We start from the raw sequence: 25210 nt of genomic DNA on the forward strand, positions 1-25210 counted from the left end.
GATTCTCCTGCCTCGGCCTCCTGAGTAGCTGGGATTACAGGCGCCCGCCATGTCGCCTCAGCTAATTTTTTGTATTTTTAGTAGAGACGGGGTTTCACTGTGTTAGCCAGGATGGGCTCGATCTCCTGACCTCGTGATCCGCTCGCCTCGGCCTCCCAAAGTGCTGGGATTACAGGCATGAGCCACGGCGCTTGGCCCAGACTCTGCATTTCGAAACACTCTCCACATTGAGGAGCGAGGACTTGCAGCCATTGGCCCCTAGAAAATGTCAGTGCTACAGCCTTGTTGGCTGGCAGATCCTCTCACAGGACCTCCGAGTCCCTCATGTCAGCCTCCTCCACTGTCTGCTGGCAGCTGTGGCTCTTAGAAATGCTCAGAAACTGTTGAATGAGTGAATGAATCAATGATCCCACAGGTGATTTGTAGATGGATGAGCCCTTGGTCATTAGACACAAAAAGAACCTCCCCTGAGCCATGCTGGGACCCTGCTGTGTGCCAGGCACTTCGCTGATTTGGCTCTTCTATTATATTTACTGTTTAATTATTTTATTGTTAAAAGTTGTGGTAAAATACACATAATGTAAAACTTACCATCCTAACCATTTTTAAGAGTACAGTTCAGCTGGGCACATGGTGGTGTGCACCTGTAGTCCTAGCTACTTGGGAGGCTGAGGCAGTAGGATTGCCTGAGCCCAGGAGTTCGAGGCTGGAGTGCGCCATGATTGTGTCTGTGAACAGCTGTTGCACTCTTGCCTGAACAACATAGTGAGACTCTGTCTCTTAAAAAAAAAAAAAACAAAAAAAAACAGCCAGGCACAGTGGCTCATGCCTGTGATCCCAGCACTTTGGGAGGCCAAGGCGGATGGATCACCTGAGGTCAGGAGTTTGAGACTAGCCTGGCCAACACGGTGAAACCCCGTCTCTACTAAAAATACAAAAATTAGCCAGGCGTGCTGGTGCACACCTGTAATCCCAGCTACTCAGGAGGCTGAGGCCGGAGAATTGCTCGAACCTGGGAGGCAGAGGTTGCAGTGAGCTGAGGTCGTGCCATTGCACTCCAGCCTGGGCGACAAGAGCTAAATTCCATCTCAACAACAGCAACAACAAACCAACCAAAAAAAAGAAAAAAAAAACCAGTTCAATAGTGTTAAGTACATTCACATTGTTGTGCAACCAATCTCCAGCACTCTTTTCATCTTGCAGGATGGAAACTCTGTCCCCATTAAACATGACCATCCCCACCACCTCCAGCCTCTGGCAGCCACCAGTTTACTGTCTGTCTGCACGAGGTTGACTACTCTGGGTACTTCATATGAGTAGAATCGGGAAGCATCTGTCATTTTGCGACTGGCTCATTTCACTGAGCAGAATGTCCTTGAGGTTCATGCATGTTGTAGCACGGGTCAGAATTTCCTTCCAAGGCTGGAGAACATCCCATCACGTGGATAGACCACGTTTTGTTGATCTCTTCATCTGGTGATGGGCACTTGAGTTGTTTCTGGCTTTTGGTGATCGTCGGTAATGCTGATGGGAGGGAATATGAGTGTGCAAATACCCCTTTGGGTCCCTGCTTTCACTTCTTTTGGGTATACACACAGAAGTGGAACTGCCGGATCATATGGTAATTCTATTTTTGATTTTTTGAGGAACAGACTTAGCTCTTTGAGTTCTCATAGCGTTCTTCACCTAGATAGGCGAGGAGACCGACGCTAAAAGATTGTGTGTAAACCCAGGTGCCGCGTGTGGGCAAAGCCTGTTCCGCACGGCATCCGTGGCCCTCTCTGCTCTCTCACAGGCATGTGGGCTGCTGGGAGAGGCAGGTGTGGTGCAGGACAGGACAGGCCTGCATCACCGGGGGTGCCCAATGCAAAATGAAAATGCAGGGCTCGCAGGAAAGCAGCTTTTTCCTTTCTTCTGTGGTCTCTGTCAACATGCCAAGGTGTTTTACATTTGGTTTTTTTTTTTTTTTGGAGACAGAGTCTCACTCTGTCGCCCAGGCTAGAGTGCAGTGGTGTGATCTCGACTCACTGCAACCTCTGCCTCCCGGGTTCAAGTGATTCTCCTGCCTCGGCCTCCTGAGTAGCTGGGACTACAGATGTCCACCACCATGCCGGGCTGATTTTTGTATTTTTTAGTAGAGATGGGGTTTCATTCTGTTGGCCAGGCTGCTCTGGAAGTCCTGGCCTCAAGTAATCCTCCCATCTTAGCCTCCCAAAGTGCAGGGATTATAGGTGTGAGCCACTGTGCCTGGCCTCAATTTGCTTTTTGAAGTCGTGTTCCTTCAGGTGCGGGGATCCTCACCGGGAGAGTGCAGACTCTCACCGGCACCAGGCCCTGTCCTGGAACTTGGTGCATAGACCGTGTGCCTGGCTTCCCCTCCCTACCAGCACCCAGGCCCAGGCCCCCACCAGGGGGAGTAGGAGGACAGCGGTCACCAGGCAGGGGCCGGGGAGCAGGGGAATGAGAACCTGCCCCAGGGAGGCTCCATGTCTCCAGCGTACACTCCACTGTCCCCGGGATATTTGTTACAAAACACAAATTCAACAATAATTTGAAATTAATAATTTCAAATCAGCAACCTCAAGGCATTAAACCCCAAGTGCAGGATTCGTTTCTCTGTTCATGTCTTGGCTCTGCCATTTATTAGCCACAGGGACCTGGGAGAGTGCTCCAGCCTGAGGCCCCGTGAGCTTTAAATGGGGTAAAAGGCCAGGTGCGGTGACTCATGCCTGTATTCCCAGTACATTGGGAGACTGAGGCAGGAGAATTGCTTGAGGCCAGGAGTTTGAAACCAGCCTGGTTAACATAGTGAGATCTCCTCTCTCCAATAAACAAAAATAACCCTGGGGACAGTGGGGGATAAAGGACACAGTTGAGCTCATATGTTTTGTTAGGATGAGGTGAGAGTGGAAAGGAAGTAATAAGCCCGGATCCAGGGCTGGTTGAGGTGGCTCATGCCTGTAATCCCAACGCTTTGGGAGGTCGAGGCGGGCGGTTCACTTGAGTTCAGAAGTTTGAGACCAGCTTTGGCAACACGGTGAAACCCTGTCTCTACAAAAATTAGCTGGGTGTGGTAATGTGTGCCTGCAGTCCCAGCTACCCGGGAGGCTGAGGTGGGAGGATGGCTGGAGCCACCTCACCTGGGAGGTGGAGGTTGCAAGTGAGCTGTGATCGTGCCACTATACTCCAGGCTGGGGCATGAGAGTAAGACCCTGTCTCACTGGTGGTGTTACAAGCGGAGGCCGTTTCTTCTTGTCCACTCCACCCTCTCTCAGGGCTGTGCTCTGGGCCTCAGTTGATGCCCCTCTGCTTGGTGGCCAGCATCTGCCCCTCTGGTGCTAGGCTGGCCGGCCCAGGGCTCCCTGGAGCCTTTGTGTGTTCCTGTGCACACCTCCTTCTTGGCTGTTGGTCTCCTGGGACTGTGATCCGCTCTGCTCCCAGCTGTCTCCTCCCCAATGCCCCTCTTTTCTCCAGAAAGAAGTGCAGATCAAATTCCATGTGCTGCTCACCTCCTATGAGCTCATCACCATCGACCAGGCCATCCTGGGCTCCATTGAGTGGGCCTGCCTGGTGGTAGATGAGGCCCATCGCCTCAAGAACAACCAGTCCAAGGTAGGTGGCACCGGCCGCCAGACCCCAGAGCTGCCCAGGGTGAGGGGCCACCCAGAGCCCCCTGATGGGTCCCCCTCTCCTCCCCTCAGTTTTTTAGGGTCTTAAACAGCTACAAGATTGATTACAAGCTGCTGCTGACAGGGACTCCCCTTCAGAACAACCTGGAGGAGCTGTTCCATCTCCTCAACTTCCTGACTCCGGAGAGGTTCAAGTGAGTCACCTGGATCTGGCCAGGGAGGTGGTGGTGGGGCTGGGGTGGCCCCAGTGAAGACAGATCAATAGCCCATCCTGGCTGTGAGACCTGCTCGGCCGTTCCTTCCTCATCAGTAAAATGGAAGTGTTAGCGACGTCCCTGCTTTGACCTCCTGCAGAAGCAGGGTGTTGGGGTGGGTGGCGTGGGTACACGGGAGTGTTTGGTAAATATCAACCGCTGCTAATACCACGACTCTTCCTTAGCTCTGCCCTGGACCACCCAGGGCTCCTCCTGGACTACTGTCCCTGCCTGTACTCCCCTGGCAGGTTCCTTTCCCTCTGCTGAGACCCAAGTGACTCACATGGGCAACCATGGTGGAGGCAGAGGCAAGCTCCCAGGTGGCCAGAACCCACTGCCCAGCCTCCTCATCTTCACCTACCTCCACTTGCCTGCTCAGAATGGGGGGTTCAGGGTGCAGAGTGTCGATTTTCAAATCAGGAGATGTAGTTTTTTTTCTTTTTTTAAGAAACAGTCTCACTCTGTCGCCCAGGCCAGAGTGCAGTGGCTTGATCTCAGTTCACTGCAACCTCCGCCTCCTGGGTTCAAGCTATTCTCCTGACTCAGCCTCCTGAGTAGCTGGGATTACAGGCATGTGTCACCACGCCCAGCTAATTTTTGTATAATTTTAGTAGAGATGGGGTTTCACCATATTGGCCAGGCTGGTCTCGAACTCCCGACCTCAGGTGATCCGCCCTTCTCAGCCTCCCAAAGTGTTGGGATTACAGGCGTAAGCCACCAGGAGATGTAGATTTGAGGGCAGGTTTTGGCAAAGCTGGACTGTATCAGCTTGGGCACTCGTCAGACTCAATTTCCTCATCTATTACCTGGGTAATAGAGAGCTCCTGTCCTGGATGGTTTTGAGGATGGAAAGGTGTCCAGTGTGGCTGAGGAAAAGAGGGCTGCGATGTGTAGAGGTGACAAAGCTTAGACAGAAATTGAGACAATACCCAGGGCAACGCCAGGGCTCCCTGGTTCACCAGCCAGCCAGCCTACATGGGCTGGGTGCTCTGCACCCTGCCTCCCCTGCCCCGGTCCTCTGCTCCTGGCTGTTATCCCAGCTTTTTGTTGCAGCAACCTGGAGGGCTTCCTGGAGGAGTTTGCTGACATCTCCAAGGAAGACCAGATCAAGAAGCTACATGACCTGCTGGGGCCGCACATGCTCAGGCGGCTCAAGGCTGACGTGTTCAAGAACATGCCAGCCAAGACCGAGCTCATCGTCCGGGTGGAGCTGAGTCAGATGCAGAAGTGAGTGGTGGGCTGAGCCAGGAGCAGCCTGTGTGCGCCCTTTCCCCTGGGCTGCTCTCCTGGGTCGCTTCCCAGGTGGGTGGAGGGCTCTTCAGCCTCACTGAGGCTTGGGCTCATGCTTTGCATACACTTTCTTCATGGGGCCTCTTCTCAGGTTTTAGTGACCAGCGTTTGTGCCACCTGAGTGCTAGCAGTGTCCCCCAGTCACTTGCAGGGGGACTCCAGGCTGGTGGCTTCACCTCTTGGGGGTCCCTTGGGTCTCCCTGTAAATGGGTGCTTGGCCACCAGCTTCCAGCCCCGCTGCAGAGCAGAGAGATCCCTCTTGGAGGTGGGTCTGACCCAGCCTGCCTTTCCTCGTGCCCTGCTGCAGGAAGTACTACAAGTTCATCCTCACGCGAAACTTCGAGGCGCTGAACTCCAAGGGGGGCGGGAACCAAGTATCGCTGCTCAATATCATGATGGACCTGAAGAAGTGCTGCAACCACCCCTACCTCTTCCCTGTGGCTGCCGTGGTAGGTTTCCCTGGCCATCATGGCAGCTTCTCCATGGCCGCCATGGTAGGTGCCTGTGGCTGCTGTGGTAGGTTCCCCTGGCCATTGTGGCGATGCCACCATGGTAGGTTTCCCTGGCCATCATGGAAGGTTGCCTGTGGCCACTCTGGTAGGTGCTGGGGAACTTAACGTGGAACCCGCTGCTGTGGTAGGGCTGGCACAGCTGTGAGCCCTGCCTGGGAACAGGGGGCCTGGAGCCAGGGCCATGGGACCCACGGTCTACCCCGCACTGTGGAGCCTGGCTCGGGTGTGGGCCTCATGTTCAGCAGGCAGACAGGCCATCACCCCATTGCTCGGCACTTGCCTGTTCCCTGCGGCCCCTTTGGCGCAGCCAGAGAGGGGGAGCCCGCCAACGCTCCACTTCCTGCTGTGTCTGCAGGAGGCCCCTGTCTTGCCCAATGGCTCCTACGATGGAAGCTCCCTGGTCAAATCTTCAGGGAAGCTCATGCTGCTGCAGAAGATGCTGAAGAAACTGCGGGACGAGGGGCACCGTGTGCTCATCTTCTCCCAGGTGCGCTGCCCCTGCCCAGCCCCGCCCCGGCTCCACACCCCACAGAGAGCATCCTGCCCTGATGCTTGGGGGTACAGACTTGCTGGCATCCCTCAGGACCCAGTGCCGTTCCCATGCAGGTCACGTGACTGTGTGTCAGGGGTCACGCCCCCGTGCTCTGGCATGATGCAGCTGAGGAGCTCAGAGCACATTTGCCATAAGGAGCAGCATCTACCCGCACCTGCCCTTCTGGTCTGCATGTCCAGGCTGGTAGACAGCCCCCTCCTCCCCTGCAGCTTGGTTTCTCATGAAGATGGGGCCCTGGGGTACGGTTGGGAGGAACTCCTCTCTCCAATAGGCCCTGAGGGGCCACTGGCACCTGGCTTGTTGGCTTGGAGGCAGGGCTGCCGGCTCAGGTGTGTTCATTTCTTTCTCCATCCCTTTGTTTGCGTCTGTCATAGCCAGGCCGTGTGCTGGCACATGGGTGCAGGGACCAGCGATCTAGTCCCTGTCCTCAAGCTGCTCAGTCTACTGTGGGAGACAGCTCAAGGGACAGGTACCTGACCCTGTGGTCAGCTCTGTGCTGGAGGCCACAGTGATGATCCTACAGGGTCATGGGGCTAAAAATGCTCCTCTTGTGGGCCGACTGAGCTAGGCCCCTTGCTCAAACCCAGAGTCTGGGCCATGGCTCCTTGTGCGCAAACATCAACTGAAAGCAGCGTCCACCGCCTGCAGCCCCAGGTCATCCTGCCGGGCTGCTTCAGCGCAAAGAATACTGGAAAGCAGGGCAAGTTTGAGACCAGCGGCTGAGCCAAGGAGGGGGCTAGAGTGGAGATGGATCCACACCCCCCAGTACCTCGGTACAAACACGAGACGCAAGTCTGGTCAGAGGCCTTGAGATACCGAGTAATGGGAACCACACAGCTTCCAGAAATGTGCACGCGGGGCGGGTGGCAGAGACGGGACCCTCCTGCCCAAAATGAGCCTATGAACCCCAATTTCAAACCCATACAAAAGTGAATGCCGAGACATCCCCCAAAGCAATAAAAAGAATCCAAATAAGAAAATAGGGGCTGGGTGCAGTGGCTCACCCTGTAATCCCAGCGACTTGGGAGGTTGAGGCAGGAGGATTGCTTGAGCCCAGGAGTTCAAGGTTGCAGTGAGCTATGATCTTGTCACTTCAGTCCAGTCTGAGTGACAGAGCAAGACCTGTCTCTTAAGAGAGAGAGAGAGAGAGAGAGAGAGAATAGGATAGCCTGAAAAGACTTTACGTAGACGTGTTTAGGATCCTCAAAAATGATGGAGTAATTGACATCCTAAAATAAAGAAGAAATTAAGCAAAAGCAGGAAGAACTGAAATAGGAACAACTGGATAGAAACATGCATGAAATTGAGATAAAACATTTCAACAGACTGGACAGACTCTGAACACTGTTGAAGAGAACTTATTGATGAATTGGAACCTGGTGCTGAGGCATTTCCCCAGAATGCAGTGTACAGAGGCAAAGATAGACAGAACATGGAAGACACCTTGAGATGCTCCAACATTCATCCAATTGGAGTTGCAGAAAAAAGAGAAAAAATGGTGAAGAAGTTGGATTTGTTGAGAGTTTGCAGACCTGGAGAGAGATGTGAGGTCTCAGATCTGGAGTGCATTCTGGAGTACCAAGCAAGATAAATATAAATAAATGAACCCTTAGACACTTTAGAACCCCTAGGTGCTTTAGACCTGGTACCTACAAAATAAGGGCAACCAGATCGTTCTCAGTCTTCTTAACAACAACAGGTGGCAGGGACCATGGCAAAATCTCCAATGCACTGAGGGAAAATGTGTGCTGATAGTTTTATATCCAGCTAAACTCTCTCTCAAGAGTAAGGGGAATTACACGGGATCATGGGAGCTCAGAAGGGACTGCCTTTCTTTTCTCATGGGGAGGAGTGAAATCAGGGAAGACCTCACAGAGGTGGTGTTTGTGTTCCCTAGGCAGGAAGGGGGTGGGTATTCCAGAAAGAGAGTCAGGTAGTTTGGAATGGCTGGGGGCTGTGAAGGAGCACTAGTCCAGCAGAGCCTTGAATACGGGGCAAGAAGATGGAACTTAGTTCTGTGTGGTGGGAGCAGGGGCGGCTCATGTCAGAGCCCTGATTTAGGCGAGTGGCTGTGGGGCTGGGCAGGAGGATGGATTAGCTCCAAGGGGTGAGGTTGGAAGCTTTGTTCTTCCCCAGAGTCCTGCATTGGGCCTGCCTGGGACCCAGCTGAGTCCCCACCTAGCAGGCGGCTCTCTCCCTCCCCTCGCTGTGGCGGGGTCCCTGCCCATGGCCCATGGGGCCCGTTGCTCCTTGGCAGTTCCTCACGTGCCCGTCTCACCTGCAGATGACCAAGATGCTGGACCTCCTGGAGGACTTCCTGGAGTACGAAGGCTACAAGTATGAGAGGATTGATGGTGGCATCACCGGGGGCCTCCGACAGGAGGCGATCGACAGATTCAACGGTACCCCCATCCCGCCCAAAGGTTCTGATTGAGACCCCTTTTTGGCCTCTTCTCCCAGGCCTGGTTCTTAGCCAGGCCACCCAGCCAATGTTGTGTAAGCAGAGCCCCACAAACAGCTGAAGACAGCAGGCCAGTCCCAGGCCACGGCAGCTTCCCCTGAGTTGCCAGTGTTAAAAGGATTCCTCCCATGGAATTGGAGTTCTGAGGGGCCCAGCAGATAACGCCTGCTGGGAATGGAGTTAGACAATGAGAAAGGCAGACGGGGGCCTCTAATATTGACACCACGTAAGCCCCAGTTACAAGTGGTGTTGGACAGAGCCTGCCGTGTGGCAAATGGTGGCAGGAGGTGCAGAGATGCATGTGCTACCTGGGGCCACTTCCAGAGGCAGGAGCGAGTGAAATGGCCGGGCCACACATGATCAGGTTCTTCCCCCAGAGTCACCCATGCTTGGTCTTCCCTGGCTGGGAAGGAGAGACGAGGGCAGAGGCGAGGAGGGTCTTGCCTGTGGAGCTCCTCCTGTAGCAAAGGAAACTTCTGGAGTGGGAAGCAGTCAGCTGCAAGCTTCAGTAGCAAGTTTGCAGCAAATAATAACAAGCTTTGTTTCCCTGGGGCGTCAGCCCTTAGAAAGGGGCTGGGCCACGCTCTCCAAACGCCTGAAGCAGTGATTCCTTTTGCACACTCGTGCCAGAGAGCCAGGAGGAATAGCAAGTTCAGAGTTTCAGGGTCTAGACGTGGCCCAGCCACATGTGGAAGCAGGAGTGGCTGAAGCCCTGGGTGTGCCGGGGGCCTGCTTGCAGCTCCAGTGGGGGCTGTGGTCAGTCCCAGGTCACTGAAGGGCCCTGAGAGGCTGAGAACCAGCCATCCTGTGACAGGGTTGCCCAGTGGGGTGGGACCCCAGGCCCTGGAGCTGTGCCCCTGAGTTTTCCCGGGCTGCCCTGGCAGCATCGGTGGGCCAAGGGAAGCCAGGGGTGGGAAGCTGGGGGGACATGGAGGACTGAGCTCTCTGGGCTCTGCTTGGACTTTGCTGGCGGCTTGCACTTTGTTTTTCGCTCATCTGGGCTTTGAAAATTGACCTCCTCGTTCCAGTGACCTCCCATTGGGCCAGGGCTCAGAGCACGCTGGGGGCTAAGTGGGCTTGGGCAGGCCTCCCCTCTGGCTCCCCTGAGTGCAGCTGTGGCCACCTGTCTCTGATGGGGTCTCCGGCTTTGTCCTTCTCTGCCAGGGACCTGTTGCTGCAATTCCTTCCCTCTGTTCTCCCCACCTCCTTTCCACCACGCCTGTCTCCCCACCCGAGGTATACCCCCACAAACACCCCATCTGCTGGCCTCTCTTTTTCAGCCCCCGGGGCCCAGCAATTCTGCTTCCTCCTTTCAACCCGGGCAGGCGGCCTGGGCATCAACCTGGCCACAGCCGACACTGTCATCATCTACGACTCGGACTGGAACCCGCACAACGACATCCAGGTCTGTGCCGCTGCCACCCGTCACCCTCCCAGGGGCCTCTCATCCCGGGCCTCAGGCAGGTTCTGTCCTTCATGCCCTCCTGGCCATGACCTCCTCACCTACCCTGCTGCTGTGGGCCTCCCTCCCCTACGGAGTCTCGGCCCCAAGAGGGGCCCTGGGAGTGAGTGGAAGCTCATCCCTCCAGCTCTGTCCTTGTCCAGAGGAGGAAACAGGCTTGGAGAGGGCAGGGAGAAGGCAGGGGAAGTGTCCCGGGGCACACAGCAGTTCGTCGGGGCCTCTGATCTGGTCTTCCCCATCCTCAGGACCAAGGAGGGAGGCAGGAAGAGGGAGCCCTGGGACCCAGAGGGGCACCCATTTTGGAGGGGGCGGGGAGCAGAGAGTGGGGCCTGTGGGAGGTGAGTGGGGGAGGATGAGATGGTGCAGGGGGCAGATAGGGCTGATAAGGAAGGATGGAAGGGCTGTGGGGGGAGGGGCTATGGGAATAGAGCCACCCTCATGTCCCTGGCCACCCCTCTTGGGCACTGGGACACACACATCGAACGCTTACAAATGTAGGGGACAAATTGATGTGTCTCATTCACGCGTGTGTGCGCCCGTGACTCATTCACACGTGTGTGCGCCCGTGTCTCATTCACGCGTGTGTGCGTCCGTGTCTCATTCACGCGTGTGTGCGTCCGTGTCTCATTCACGCGTGTGTGCGCCCGTGCACACAGATACACAGGCCACAGCCAGGCCACCGCATGCAGGGCTGCACAGCGGCACCTCCTTGTATGATATTGGGCAGATTCAGCTCCTTGCTGCCCTCAGAAGGCGGCTGCGCGCCTCCAGCACATGGTCTTGTGGTCCCATTAGTAGTTCGCTCACAGGGAAATGCAGCCTCCTCCTACCTCCCCATGGCCCCCATGAAGCTCTGTGTGGCTTCAGTTACCCTCAGCACACTGGCCGTGTCATCCCTCACACGCTCTGGCACACCTGCAGTCCTGCCTGCTTCCACTGGCTGGGAGCTGTTCCACTCCAAACCCTGCCTGGCACCCAGGCTCGTGGGAGGCTCCGCAGTCAGGGAGGGAGCCCAGATGCAGGGGTGCGTGCACCACATGCCTTTGCCTATACAGTCATGTACCCCATTCCATGCTCTTGAGCTCATCAGTGTGACCCCCGCCATTGCCTGGAGCCCTGGGTGAGCCACGGGTGCTGAGGTGCAGGTCTCCCCAGGCCTTCAGCCGCGCCCACCGCATCGGCCAGAACAAGAAGGTGATGATCTACCGCTTCGTGACTCGGGCCTCAGTGGAGGAGCGCATTACACAGGTGGCCAAGCGCAAGATGATGCTCACCCACCTGGTGGTGCGACCTGGTCTCGGCTCCAAGTCGGGGTCCATGACCAAGCAAGAGCTGGATGACATCCTCAAGTTCGGCACAGAGGAGCTCTTCAAAGACGATGTGGAGGGTGGGCCTCTGTTCCGAGGGAGCGTGGCGGGGGACTGGGGTGGTCCCGCTGAGACACCCATCCGGGGCTTGCTGGGGTCCCTGCCCGCTCCAACACACAGCCTCTCTCCTGCACCCCCAACCTGTGTCTCCTGGCCAGGACAGCCCAGGGTGGTGTCTGGGCACTGCCCGCCAACCCTGCAGCCCTCTGTGCTCCTGCACCAGTGCTCTCCTCCTCTGTCTGACAGGCATGATGTCTCAGGGCCAGAGGCCGGTCACACCCATCCCTGATGTCCAGTCTTCCAAAGGGGGGAACTTGGCTGCCAGTGCAAAGAAGAAGCACGGTAGCACCCCACCAGGTAGGGGTCAACCCAGCCTAGTCTCAGCTCCTCCTCCGACCAGGTGGCTGCTCCTGCAGAGGTGGGGTTCCTCGACCCGCCTTCACTTGGGTGTCCTGGGACTGCCCAGTGGACGGGGAGCGGAGCTGTTACAGTGCGGTTCCTCTGTCTGGTCACCACGCCTCTCAGCTGCAGCCCCTGGTGGGGATGGGAAGGGCTGTTGTTCGGAGTCTGTTCCTGGGTCCCCGGGGCTGGACCAGGGCAGTCTTTGTCCCCGCACTGCACTTGCCTGCTCCCCAGGTGACAACAAGGACGTGGAGGACAGCAGTGTGATCCACTATGACGATGCGGCCATCTCCAAGCTGCTGGACCGGAACCAGGACGCTACAGACGACACGGAGCTACAGAACATGAACGAGTACCTGAGCTCCTTCAAGGTGGCGCAGTACGTGGTGCGCGAGGAGGACGGCGTGGTAAGGTCCTGGCCTGCCCTCCTTCCACAGCCCCGCCCTCCACTGTGCCCACGCCTTCCACTGTGACCCCGCCGTCCTGCCGCAGCCAGCCCCCCAAGCTGTGACCCCGCCCTCCAGCCTCAGCCCCCCCATCCAGCCGCAGCCCTGCCCTCCCTGCTGTGACCCTGCACTCCAGCCTGTGCTCCACTCTCCAACCACGTGCTCAGCCGTCCCCGCTGGGGCCCTGTCGCCCCACCCGTGGGCTCAGGACTAGACATAGCAGTGAGGGAAGGGACGGAGGCAGTGCTGAGGGCAGTACAACTACGTGGACCGGCCACTGCCCTTGCACACATCAGCCGCCTGCTCCGTGGCATCATCCCGGCTCCAGTCCAGCTTCCCCACTCTCTGAAGTGCAAGCTGATCTGCCACCCCGTTGCACAGAGCCCCGTGCCCGGAGTCTGGTTTCAGTCCCTACCCGGCTGCGCCCTCCCACCCCTTCCTCAGGGCCTGCATCTCAGCCCTGCACCTGGACTGCCAATGTTCCAGAACGCCCTACACTTTTCTTTTTTTTTTTCTTGAAATGGAGTCTCGCTCTGTCGCCCAGGCTGGAGTGCAGTGGCACAATATCGGCTCACTGCAACCATCGCCTCCCAGGTTTAAGTGATTCTCGTGCCTCAGCCTCACAAGTAGCTGGGATTACTGGCGTGCACCACCACACCTGTCTAATTTTTGTATTTTTAGTAGAGACAGGACTTTGCCATGTTGGCCAGGCTGGTCTCGAACTCCTGACCTCAGGTGATCCACCTGCCTCGGCCTCCCAAAGTTCTGGGATTACAGGAATGAGCCACCATGCCTGGTCTGCCCCATGCTTTTCTCCCTTCTCCACCGGGCAAAGCCCAGCTGTCCCCGAGGGGCTCCTTGTGGGTCTGTCCTGGGGGCCTTTCCTTTTCCTTCTCTGCTCCCCAGCCCTCCTGCAGACCCAGTGAGCCCATGACCTTTTCCTTTGAAACCAGGAGCCTCCTGAGGGCAGGCACGGGAGCTTATTCAACTCAGTACCCCAGTCCTTGGCCCGAGGCCAGGAAGTACTTGCTTTGTGAATGGATAAATGAATAAGTAAATGATTGACTGGATAGGGGCAGGGAGAGGAAGGCCAGCTAGGGCTGGGGTGATCAGAGAAGGCTTCCTGGAGTAGGCAGGCCATCCCATTAATCCTTGAGCCCCGAGGGGGCAAAGGGCAGGTCAGGTGGAGGCAGCCTGAGGCTTCCAGGAGGGCAGAGATGGCCCCTCCTATGGAGCCTGTGGTGCTGGCTTCCCCAGGAGGAGGTGGAGCGGGAAATTATCAAGCAGGAGGAGAACGTGGACCCCGACTACTGGGAGAAGCTGCTGCGGCACCACTACGAGCAGCAGCAGGAGGACCTGGCCCGCAACCTGGGCAAGGGCAAGCGCATCCGCAAGCAGGTCAACTACAACGACGCCTCCCAGGAGGACCAGGGTGCGTGCCCGGAGGGAGGGACTGGTGCCCCTTGCCCAGAGGTGGAGGGTAGGGCAGGAGTCTGTCAGGGCATCCCTGTGCAGAACCCCTGGGAGGTGCAGGCCGGGAGAGCTGGGCGAGTGTGCCAGGAGGGATGGTGCCCCATACCCAGAGGCGGAGGGCAGGGCAGGATTCTGTCAGGGCATCCCTGTGCAGGACACCCCCGGAGGTGTGGGCCAGGAGCGCTGGGCGGTGCTGGTTGGAGCTGGGAGGCAGCTTTTTGGAGGAAAGGGGACTGGGGGCAGGTGCAGAGGTGTTGGGTGTTTGGGGGAACAAGGTGTGGCATCAGTTCAGTGACTTCGCCGCTGCTCGTGATGTGGCCTTGGGCAAGCCCCATGAGCACAGAACAGTGCAGTATGTGTAATGTGTGGGTACACATAACCCTTAGTGTATCATGTGGTGGTGTTGGGATTATTAAATGAACCCACAGGAAGTAGGTGGGCTATTGTCATTGTCATTGTCACTGCTGTCTTAGGAGCTGGGGTGCAGTGGCTCGGCATGGCCCTGTTCATGCTTGAACTTGAGGGTGGGCTTTGCTGGTACAGCTCACTCCGTGCCCCTCTGTCTGGCCCTCTGCAGAGTGGCAGGATGAGCTCTCCGATAACCAGTCAGAATATTCCATTGGCTCCGAGGATGAGGATGAGGACTTTGAGGAGAGGCCAGAGGGGCAGAGTGAGTCTCAGTGTTAGTGGTCTGGGCTACTGCTGAGGCCACGTTAGGGGAGCTGATGGCAGCAGGGGCGGGGCTGGTCTGGGGTGCCACTGTCCTTGGGGGTCAGAAGAGGGGGGTCAGGAATCTCTGGGCTCCCACCTGAGGAGCTATGGCGGGCTGCTCCCCAGGTGGACGACGACAATCCCGGAGGCAGCTGAAGAGTGACAGGGACAAACCCCTGCCCCCGCTTCTCGCCCGAGTTGGTGGCAACATCGAGGTGGGGCCTGTCTGTTCCCACACCTCTTTCTGCCCCCGCTTCCTGCTGCCCCTGGGGTATGGAGGAGGGCTGGGACACTGCCCAGGGTCTCATGCCAGGTAGAGGCGGGGCTGGGACAGAACTTGGTCTGGTCTTCGCCGTCAGGGTCCTGCCCCAGGTGGAGGCCCCTGCCTTCTCTGTGCCCCCTTCCTGCCTTCTCTTCCTCCCATGCTTTTCTTCCCCCATCCCAGAATCCTCCGCCCCCACCCTGTCTCTGTCCTGGGCTCACACTCCCACGCTCCACCCGCCCAGGTGCTGGGCTTCAATGCCCGACAGCGGAAGGCCTTCCTGAACGCCATCATGCGCTGGGGCATGCCCCCCCAGGACGCCTTCAACTCCCACTGGCTGGTGCGGGACCTTCGAGGGAAGAGCGAGAAGGAGTTTAGGTAAAGGGGCTAGGTGGTGGCCCAGGGTGTGACCACCTGTCCCTGAGTAGGGCAGGGTCCTGCGGGTGAGCCCTACAGAGGGCAGCATTTGCTCCCACCAGGATGAGGCCGTCTGGAAAGTTCACTGCCGTTTGATCTCTGGGTGGGTGGAGTCCTGGTGCCGGGCAGGGCTGATTTGTAGAAAACACTAACCAGTTGGTTTGGACCAGTGGGTGTTATGGCAGCGAGGAAGATCCCGGTCACCCAGGGCCAGGGCTGTCCTAGGAGTTCCCCTTGCCAGGGAGGCCCTCTCTGTCCTTTCCCGGGCCTGGCCCAGGCCTGACTGGGAGGGGGGTGATGGCTGATGATCATCCAGGAGTCCCCCGGGGTCCCGCCAGCCCTCTCAGAGAGTTCTTGCCGGCCCCCCACTCCCTGAGCCCCAGTCCCCCCGCCACCCCAGAGCCTATGTGTCCCTCTTCATGCGGCACCTGTGTGAGCCGGGGGCGGACGGTGCAGAGACCTTCGCAGATGGCGTGCCCCGGGAGGGCCTCTCCAGGCAGCACGTGCTGACCCGCATCGGGGTCATGTCACTAGTTAGGAAGAAGGTGGGTGAGTAGCTCTCTGTAGGGCCCTTCCTGGTGGCTGCCTGGGCTCCTGGTGCTGTCCCTTGGGGGTCAGTGGTCAGAAAACAAGTGCCTCTCTCAGGCCACATAGCTGCCCAGGGTTTGAGTCAGGCCAGAGGGACTGACCTGGAAAGCCTTTCTGGGTGAGGGGCCTGTGGGGTGGAGGTCAGGATGGTGGATTACATACAGTGGGAGGACACACGGGGTAGGAGGGTGGGCAGGGGAGCTTGTGGTCAGGAGGGGCCTGGCTTGGCCAGCCTTGGGCGGCGGCAGCAGCTACCCCAAGCCTGTGACACCTTCAGCCCCTCGGCTGCCCTGAGGCTCTTAGGGCTGAGCTGCCACCACTGCCCTCCCTCTTTCCCTCCCACCTTCCGTCCCACCACCCCAGGTTCAGGAGTTTGAGCATGTCAACGGGAAGTACAGCACCCCAGACTTGATCCCTGAGGGGCCCGAGGGCAAGAAGCCAGGCGAGGTGATCTCCTCGGACCCCAACACACCAGTGCCCGCCAGCCCTGCCCACCTCCCACCAGCCCCGCTGGGCCTGCCAGGTCTGTGGGCTGGGCGGGCTGGGGAGGGCACCGGGGTCATGGAAAGTGGCAAGGTCACAGCAACCCCCTAGTCTAACCCACACCCCACAGAAGACGGCCTCTCCTTCCCCCAAAGCCTCTGTTTGCAGAAATGTCACTCTCCAGAGAGTTTTTCATTTTAATGACAGTTTTGAGATATAATTTATATAACTATTGCAAAATTCACTCTTTTGAAAAACTGGCTGGGCCCAGTGGCTAACACCTGTAATGCCAGCACTTTAGGAGGCCGAGGCGGGAGGATCACCTGAGCTCAGGAGTTTGAGACCAACATGGCCAACATGTTGAAACCCCATCTCTACTAAAAATACAAAAGATTAGCTGGGTGTGGTGGCATGTACCTGTAATCTCAGCTACTTGGGAGGCTGAGGCAGGAGAATCGCTTGAACCTGGGAAGCGGAGGTTGCAGTGAGCCAAGATCACGCCACTGCACTCCAGCCTGGGGGTACAGAGCCAGACTCCATCTCAAGAAAAAAAAGTACTGTTCAGTGATTTCTAGTATATTTGCAGGGTGTACAACCATCGCCACTGCCTCAGGCTGGAATGTTTTCATTCCCCTGAAAAAGAAACCCCGTACCCGTTAGCAGCCACTGCCTATCCCCAGAGATAGACCCCAGGCCTGAGCAGCCACTAACCCACTAACCTGCGTCCTGTCTCTGGATTTCGCAATGCTGGATGTTTCGTGCGTATGGCACTACACAGCGCGTGAGCCTTTGTGTCTGGCTTCTGTCGCTCAGCCTGGGGTTCCAGGTTCATCCACATTGCAGTGGGCATCAGTGCTTCAGTCATTCTGCCTTATGGCTGATAATGTTTTCTTTTCTTTTTCTTTTTTTTTTTGAGACGGAGTTTCGCTCTTTTTTCTTTTCTTTTCTTTTTTTTGGAGTTTCACTCTGTTGCCCAGGCTGGAGTGCAGTGGCGCGATCTCGGCTCACGGGTTCATGCCATGCTCTGTATCAACTTCCCGAGTAGCTGGGACTACAGGCACCCACCACCACACCCGGCTAATTTTTTGTGTTTTTAGTAGAGATGGGATTTCACCATAGCCAGGATGGTCTCGATCTCCTGAACTTGTGATCTACCCGCCTCGGGCTCCCAAAGTGCTGGGATTACAGGTGTGAGCCACAGCGCCTGGCGGAGTTTTGCTCTTGTTGCCTAGGCTGGAGCGCAATGGCGTGATCTTGGCTCGCTGCAACCTCCGCCGCCCAGGTTCAAGCCATCCTGCGTCAGCTTCCTGAGTAGCTGGGATTACAGGTGCCTGCCACCACCTGGCTAGTTTTTGTATTTTTAGTAGAGACGAGGTTTTGCCATGTTGGCCAGGCTGGTCTTGAGCTCCTGACCTCAGGTGATCCACCCACCTCGGCCTCCCAATGTGTTGGGATTACAGGCGTGGGCCACTACACCTGGCTGGTAACGTTTTCTTGTATGGATTTACTACATTTTGCTTATCCATTGCTCTGTCGATAGATTTTGGGTTGTTTCTACTTTTTGGCTGCTGTGAATAATGCTGGTGTATTTCACGTTTTTGTGTGGACATAGGTTTTGAGTTCTTTTGGGCAGATATCTAGGAGTGGAATTGCTGGGCCATGTGATAACTCTTGTTTTCCCTTTTGAGGAACTATTAGACTGTTTTCCGAAGTAGCTGTACCATTTTATGTTCCTGCTAGTGTTGTGCGAGAGTCGCGGGTTCTCCACGTCTTCAGCAGTACTTGTTCTCTGCCTTCATGGTTCTAGCTGTCTTGGGAGCGTGAGGTGGTGTCTCACTGTGGTTCCGATCGGCATTTCCCTGAAATGCGGACATAGCTATCCCCCTGGTGAGGGGTGAGGCCAGGCCCTGAGAAGCTGCGTCTCCAAGCACAAGTGAGCCCTTGGAGGTGGACACATCTTGGTTTGCTTCTTGGCTGTGGCCTGAACTCTGTCTCACCTTGGGCAAGTCACCTAAGCTCCGTGAGCCTCCGCTTTCCCAGCTGTGCCCACCTCCCAGGGCTTCTCAGAGCCGCATAAGTGACCAGCACTTTGCAGTGTGTCGGCGGCTGACTTGGCAGGGAGGAAACTCACACCCTCTCCGGTGGCACACAGCCAGCCGGCCTGCCCGAAAGCTAGGACCAGACCAGGCGTCGCGGCTCCCAATCCGGGCCTCCGTCTGCTTCACTTCCCTGCCTCCAGATGAGCAGCCACTGCTGTGTGCAGCCCTGTCCCGACAGCCCCTCACTTTGGTCTCGCTGGGTTCAAGGTCCTCCAGACATTACTAAGTCATAGGCCTGGCCTGGCCTCTCTGACTTAGCCGGGGATCCTGCCTGTCTCTCTTGGAGGTGCTTGGCTGCAATGGAGCCTCCTGAAGGCCAAGCCCCACCTCTCCTCTCTGCCACCCCACTCCCTGCCCTACCCCTTCCTGTCTGAGCCCACCTGTCTCACCTCTTTCCCTTGATCTTTCAGACAAAATGGAAGCACAGCTGGGCTACATGGATGAGAAGGACCCGGGGATGCAGAAGCCAAAGAAGCCCCTAGAAGTCCAGGTGTGGAACGTGCTGGCGTCTGGGTCTGTGGTGTATGTGGGGTGGAGGTTGCGTCTGGGGACCTTCTCGGGCCCTGCACAGCAAGGTGGAACCCAGGCCTCCTGGCTCCCTTTTCGGGGCTCTGAGTCGGGGTGGGCAGACTGGGAACAAGCAATGGGAGCCAGGAGACTGGGTTCGCAGCCCAGTGCACATTCCCCGCCCTCCGTTCCTGGTGAGGCCCTAGGCCCTGCAGTTCTCCTGGCTTCCCCTCTGCAGGCCCTTCCAGCTGCCTTGGACAGAGTGGAGGGCGAGGACAAGCACGAGAGCCCAGCCAGCAAGGAGAGAGCCCGAGAGGAGCGGCCAGAGGACACGGAGAAGGCCCCGCCCTCCCCGGAGCAGCTGCCGAGAGGTTGGGCTTCCTGCAGTCCGCCCACCCCAGTGCCATGTCTGGCCTCAGCAGGCCTGGGTTCAGAGAAGGGCAGGTGGCTGTACTTCACTCATTTCTGCCTGGCAGAGAGGTAGACTCCAGCCCTGTGCAGGCCCCCTGGTGAGGAGAGGCCGGGAGCTCAGGCCTCTATATAGGGACTTAATGGACTTTAACTTTTTTTTTTTTTTTTTTTGAGAAAGGGTTTCACTCTGTCACCCAGGCTGGAATGCTGTGGTATGATCTCGGCTCACTGCAGCCTCCGCCTCCCGGGTTCAAGTGATTCTTGTGCCTCAGTCTCCCCAGTAGCTAGGACAACAGGCGTGCACCACCACACCCAGCTAATTTTATTTTTAGTAGAGACGGGGTTTCATCATGTTGGCCAGGATGGTCTCGATCTCTTGACCTTGTGATCTGCCCACCTCGGCCTCCCAAAGTGCTGGGATTACAGATGTGAGCCACTGTGCCTGGACAATTTTTTTTTTTTTTTAAATTTTTAGTAGAGGCTGTTGGCTGGGCTGGTCTCAACCTCCTGACCTCAAGTGATCTACCCACCTTGGCCTCCCGCAGTGTTGGGATTACAGGTGTGAGCCACCTCGCCTGTTGGTCTTTAACTTTTCTTACTATACAGAGATTGGCGGTTATTGGGCTACTTTTTTATTTGTGATTTCTGACTGCGTTGTGGTCTGAAAACATGAGTCTATCTGAGGTTGTTGAAACCTACTCTCTGGCTCGATACAGTCAGATTTTGTAAATGCTGTATATGTGCTTGAAGAGAATGTCTGTTCCCTAACTGCTGGTTTAAGGTTCTAACTATATGCATTAGGGCTGGGCACGGTGGCTCACACCTGTAATCCCAGCACTTTGGGAGGCTGAGGCAGGTGGATCACCTGAGGTCGGGAGTTCAAGACCAGCCTGGCCAACATGGTGAAACCCTGTCTCTACTAAAAATATAAAACAAATTTTTGGGCCAGGCGTGGTGGCTCATACCTGTAATCCCAGCACTTTGGGAGGCCGAGGTGGGCGGATCACAAGGTCAGGAGTTCGAGACCATCTGCCCAAGCCCGTCTCTACTAAAAATGCAAAAAAATAAGCTGGGCGTGGTGGCAGGCGCCTGTAGTCCCAGCTACTCCGGAGGCAGGAGAATGGCGGAAACCCGGGAGGCGGAGCTTGCAGTGAACCAAGATTGCACCACTGCACTCCAACCTGGGTGACAGAGCCATACTCCGTCTCAAAAAAAAAAAAAAGCTTATTTTTGCTGATTTGGGTTGGTCTTTCTTTTGTTTAGTATATATTTGTTACGCCTTTTTCTATTCCTGTTTTTTTAAAAATATAACAGCTTTATGGTGGTATAATTAGCATATCATGCAGTTGAGCCACTTAAAGTATACCATTCAGGTCGGGCGCAGTGGCTCACACCTGTAATCCCAGAACTTTGGGAGGCTGAGGCGGGTGGATCACCTGAGGTCAGGAGTTTGAGACCAGCCTGGCCAACATGGTGAAATCCTGTCTCTACTAAAAATACAAAAATTAGCCGGGCGTGGTGGCGGGCTCCTGTAATCCCAGCTACTCAGGAGGCTGAGGCAGGAGAGTCGCTTGAACCCATGAGAAAGAGGTTGCAGTGAGCCAAGATCCAGCCACTGCGCTCCAGCCTGGGCAACAAGATTGACGCTCTGTCTCAAAATAAATAAATAAATAAATAAATAAATAAAGTATACCATTTGTTATTTTTAGTACATCCAGAGTTGTGCAACCATCACCATTATCTAATGCCAGAACATTTTATCACTTCAAAAATAAATTCTTCTTACCCATTGATAATCATTCCCCATTTCTTCCTCTTCCTCCCAGCCCCTGGCAATCACTTCTGTCCTATGGACTGGCCTATTCTGAACATTTCATACCAATGGAATAATACAATACTTTGGTCCTTTGTGTCTGGCTTCTTTCATTTAGCATAGTGTTTTTAAAGTTCATCTATGTTGTGGAATATATTAGTACTTCATTCCTTTCTTTTTTTTTTTTTTTTTTTGAGACAGGGTCTTGCTCTGTCACCCAGGCTGGAGTGCAGTGGCATGACCTTGGCTTACTACAGCCTTGCCCCGCTGAGTGCAAGCGATCTTTCCACCTCAGCCTCCCAAGTAGCTGGGACTACAGGTGCACATGCTGACACACCCGGCTAATTTTTGTATTTTTTTGTAGAGATGGGGTTTTGCCATGTTGCCCAGGCTGGTCTTGAACCCCTGTACTCAAGTGATCCTCCCACCTTGGCCTGCCAAAATGCTGGGATTACAGGCAGTACTTCATTTCTTTTTATGCCCAAATAATATTCCATTGTCTGGCTCTACTATGTTTTGTTTATCCATTCATAGTGATACATATTTGAGTTGTTTCCACTTTTTGGCTACTATACATATTTGTGTACACATTTTTTTGTGTGTGGGTATAGGTTTTTAATTCTCTTGGATATATATCTAGGAGTAGAATTGCTGGGTCATATGGTGATTCTCTGCACCATTTTGAGAAACTGCTGAATTGTTTTCCATGTGTATTGCATCAGTTCACATTCTTACCAGCATGTGTGAGGGTTCCAGTTTCTTCACATACTTGCCAATACTTGTTATTATCTGTTTTTTTGAGTATAGTCACCCTAGTGGGTGAGAAGTGGTATCTTTTTTTTTTTTTTTTTTTTGAGACGGAGTCTCGCTCTGTCGCCCAGGCTGGAGTGCAGTGGCCAGATCTCAGCTCACTGCAAGCTCCGCCTCCTGGGTTCACGCCATTCTCCTGCCTCAGCCTCCCAAGTAGCTGGGACTACAGGCGCCCGCCACCTCGCCCGGCTAGTTTTTTGTGTTTTTAGTAGAGACGGGGTTTCACCGGGTTAGCCAGGATGGTCTCGATCTCCTGACCTCGTGATCCGCCCGTCTCGGCCTCCCAAAGTGCTGGGATTACAGGCTTGAGCCACCGCGCCCGGCCAAGAAGTGGTATCTTATTGTCATTTTGATTTGAGTTTCATTTGTGTATAAAGATGTTGAATATTTTTTCATGTGATTATGGCTCATTTGTATATGATTTGTTGAAGAAATGTCTTTTCAGATCCTTCATCTATTTTAAAATTGGATTTTAAAAAAATTATTGAACTGTAAGAGTTCTTTTTAAATTAATTAATACTTTTAGAGACAGGGTCTTACTATGTTGCACGGGAGGGCTTTACCTGGGCCCAAGTAATTCTCTAGCATTAGACTTTTGAGTAGCTAGGATCACAGGCGTGTACCACTGTGCCTGGCTTGTATGAGTTCTTTATATAGATTCATGTTCCTCATCAGATACATGATTTACAAATTTTTTTTTTCATTTCTTCACTTTTAATCTCTTTGTAATGTTTTAGGTCTTTTTTAGACAGTGTATAGGAGATTCATCATTTAAAAATCTAATTATAGGGTCCCTATCTTTTAGCTGGCTAGTTTAATCGCTTTACATTTATTGTAATAACTAGGTATATGGATGGGTTTCTACTGTCTTATTTTGTACTTTATATATTATCCTTCTCTTTTCTCCTTTTTCCTCCTTTCTTGACATCTCTTGGATTGATCAAATTTTCTTTATATCTTGTCTTTTCCCCCTCAACTTATTTGGAAGGTTTATAGTCAATTTCATTCTGTACTCTTACATTTTTTTTTTTTTTTTGAGACAGAGTCTCACTCTGTCGCCCAGGCTGGAGTGCAGTGGCGCGATCTTGTCTCACTGCAAGCTCGGCCTCCCGGGTTCACGCCGTTCTCCTGCCTCAGCTTCCCAAGAAGCTGGGACTATAGGTGCCTGCCACCATGCCCAGCTAATTTTTTTTTTGTATTTTTAGTAGGGATGGGGTTTCACCGTGTTCACCAGGATGGTCTCCATCTCCTGACCTCGTGATCCGCCCACCTCGGCCTCCCAAAGTGCTGGGATTACAGGGGTGAGCCACTGCGCCCGGCCTGTACTCTTTCATTTTAAACATGTATCCCTCTGAGTAATATGAGGACTTTAGATAGCTTTAGCTGTAACTCACTTCCCTTTCATCTGCCACATTGCTGTTGCCCAGTATTTTAGTTTCAGTTTGTTTTTACTTTCCCAAATTTGTTGTTACGGTTATTTCTAAATCTTTAATCCTTTTTTAGATATTCTCACATTCTTACCAGTTTGTGTTTGCTTATTTGTTCATCATTGCTTCATTCAAAGTCCTTCCTAAAGTACACCTTTAATGGTGCTTTCAGCAGTTTTTTGGGGAATGGTAAATTCTCTCATTGTTATTTTTCTTTTACTCTTGAATAGTTAGTACAATTAAAGATGGGATAGGGATCTTCCCTCAGCACTTTGCAGATATTCTTCCCTTTTTACTTGGCATTTATTATGCTGAGAAGGCTGCTGAGAAGCTGAGAAGGCTGCTGTTGGTGTAGTTGTTGCTCCTGTGTAGGAAATTTGTCATTTCTGTCTTTTCTCACATTGAAAGACTGCTTTTAAGACATTCTCTTTGTCTTTGGTGATATGTAGCGTCACTACAATGGAGGGTATTTTTTGTTTTGTTTTTAGAGTGAAGTTTTTGTTTATCTTGTGTGTGACTCACTGTGATTCTTAAAGCTGAATATTTATGTCCTGCATCAATTGTGGGAAAACTCTCAGTCATTCTCTCTTTGAATATTTTCTTTGTCCTCATTATGTTTATTTTCTCCCTCTGGAATTCCTATTACTCATTGATTGGTTCATTCATCCGACAAACGTGTATATATACACATGCATATATATATATATATTGAGCCTGCTGAGTGTCAGATGCTGTCCCAGGCACTGGGGACACAAGCAATGAACCAAAACAGCTGAAAGCTTCATTCCATGGAGTTTATATTCCAGTGAGGAACACAGGCAATCAACAATAAACAGAAATACATGTTGTTCAACCACAGACTCCAAATGCTATGAAGAAGAAAGCAGAGTACAAGGTTAGCAAAAGATGGGTGCTGATAAATTTTCATATCTCTTGCTTCTTTTTTGTTATCTATTTCTCTGCCAGGCTTTTTGAGTCATCCTCAGATCCAGCTTCCATGTGTATTTTCTTTGCACAGCTGTGTTTTAAAGCCTTCCCATTTTTATTATTTTGCATGGCTGTGTCACAAATTACTGCAAACGTAGTGGCTTAAAACAGCGCTCACCATGAGCTCACAGTTGTGTGGGTCCAACCGCCTGGCGTGGTGTAACTGGGTGTTCTGCTCAAGATGTCACAAGGTTCAGGACATCAAAGTATCGACTAGGTTGAGTTCTCGTCTGGAGGCCCTGGGGAAAAGTCCACATCCATGCTCACTCTTTGTTGTTGGCAGATTTCAGTTCCTTGAGGCTGGAGGACTGTGGTCCCATTTCCTTGCTGGCTGTCAGCTGGGTCCATTTTCAGCACCTGGAAGCCACCACATTCCTGCCGTGTAGCCTAGTCTGTCTTCAAGCCAGCAATGGTGAACAGAAACCCTCCCATGCTTCGAATCTCTGACTTCGTTTTCTGTGACCAGCCAGAGAAAAGGGCTCGTGTGGTCGGGTTAGGCCTACTCAGGTCATCTCCCTGTTTTAAGGTCACCTGTGCCACAAAACGGACCCTGCTCTGGGGGGTCGAGTCCATCCTCTTCACCTTCCAGGGGATTTTGCAGGGCGTGGACACCAAGGGCTGGAAGTCTTGGAGCACATCTTAGAATTCTGCAATCAAAAGGTTAATGATTGTGGTATCTCCTTTCCTTTTTTTTTTTTTTTTTTTTTTGAGATGGAATCTCGCTCTGTCACCCAGGCTGGAGTGCAGTGGTGCGATCTTGGCTCACTATAGCCTCTGCTTCCCGGATTCAACTGATTCTCCTGCCTCAGCCTCCTGAGTAGCTGGGATTACAGGTGCCTGCCACCA

The 25210-nt window shown here is 54.1% G+C and overlaps 1 protein-coding gene across 1 annotated transcript in view; it reads left to right on the plus strand.

Moving 5' to 3' along the window:
• CHD5 (chromodomain helicase DNA binding protein 5) overlaps positions 1-25210 on the plus strand; it is a 66860-nt gene that overhangs the window by 30140 nt on the left and 11510 nt on the right. Inside the window, exons 16-33 of the mRNA XM_011938314.1 lie at positions 3475-3612; positions 3702-3823; positions 4937-5110; positions 5481-5622; positions 6041-6172; positions 8523-8640; positions 9980-10104; positions 11317-11548; positions 11775-11885; positions 12165-12337; positions 13634-13808; positions 14427-14519; positions 14687-14775; positions 15067-15200; positions 15640-15784; positions 16191-16350; positions 18820-18899; positions 19155-19287. Of these exons, the coding sequence (XP_011793704.1) occupies positions 3475-3612; positions 3702-3823; positions 4937-5110; positions 5481-5622; positions 6041-6172; positions 8523-8640; positions 9980-10104; positions 11317-11548; positions 11775-11885; positions 12165-12337; positions 13634-13808; positions 14427-14519; positions 14687-14775; positions 15067-15200; positions 15640-15784; positions 16191-16350; positions 18820-18899; positions 19155-19287 (2476 nt within the window). The remainder of the gene's footprint in view (positions 1-3474; positions 3613-3701; positions 3824-4936; positions 5111-5480; positions 5623-6040; positions 6173-8522; positions 8641-9979; positions 10105-11316; positions 11549-11774; positions 11886-12164; positions 12338-13633; positions 13809-14426; positions 14520-14686; positions 14776-15066; positions 15201-15639; positions 15785-16190; positions 16351-18819; positions 18900-19154; positions 19288-25210) is intronic.

The sequence above is a fragment of the Colobus angolensis genome, unplaced genomic scaffold (assembly GCF_000951035.1).
Source record: "Colobus angolensis palliatus isolate OR3802 unplaced genomic scaffold, Cang.pa_1.0 Scaffold170, whole genome shotgun sequence".
In the NCBI taxonomy this organism is placed as follows: Eukaryota; Metazoa; Chordata; class Mammalia; order Primates; family Cercopithecidae; genus Colobus; species Colobus angolensis.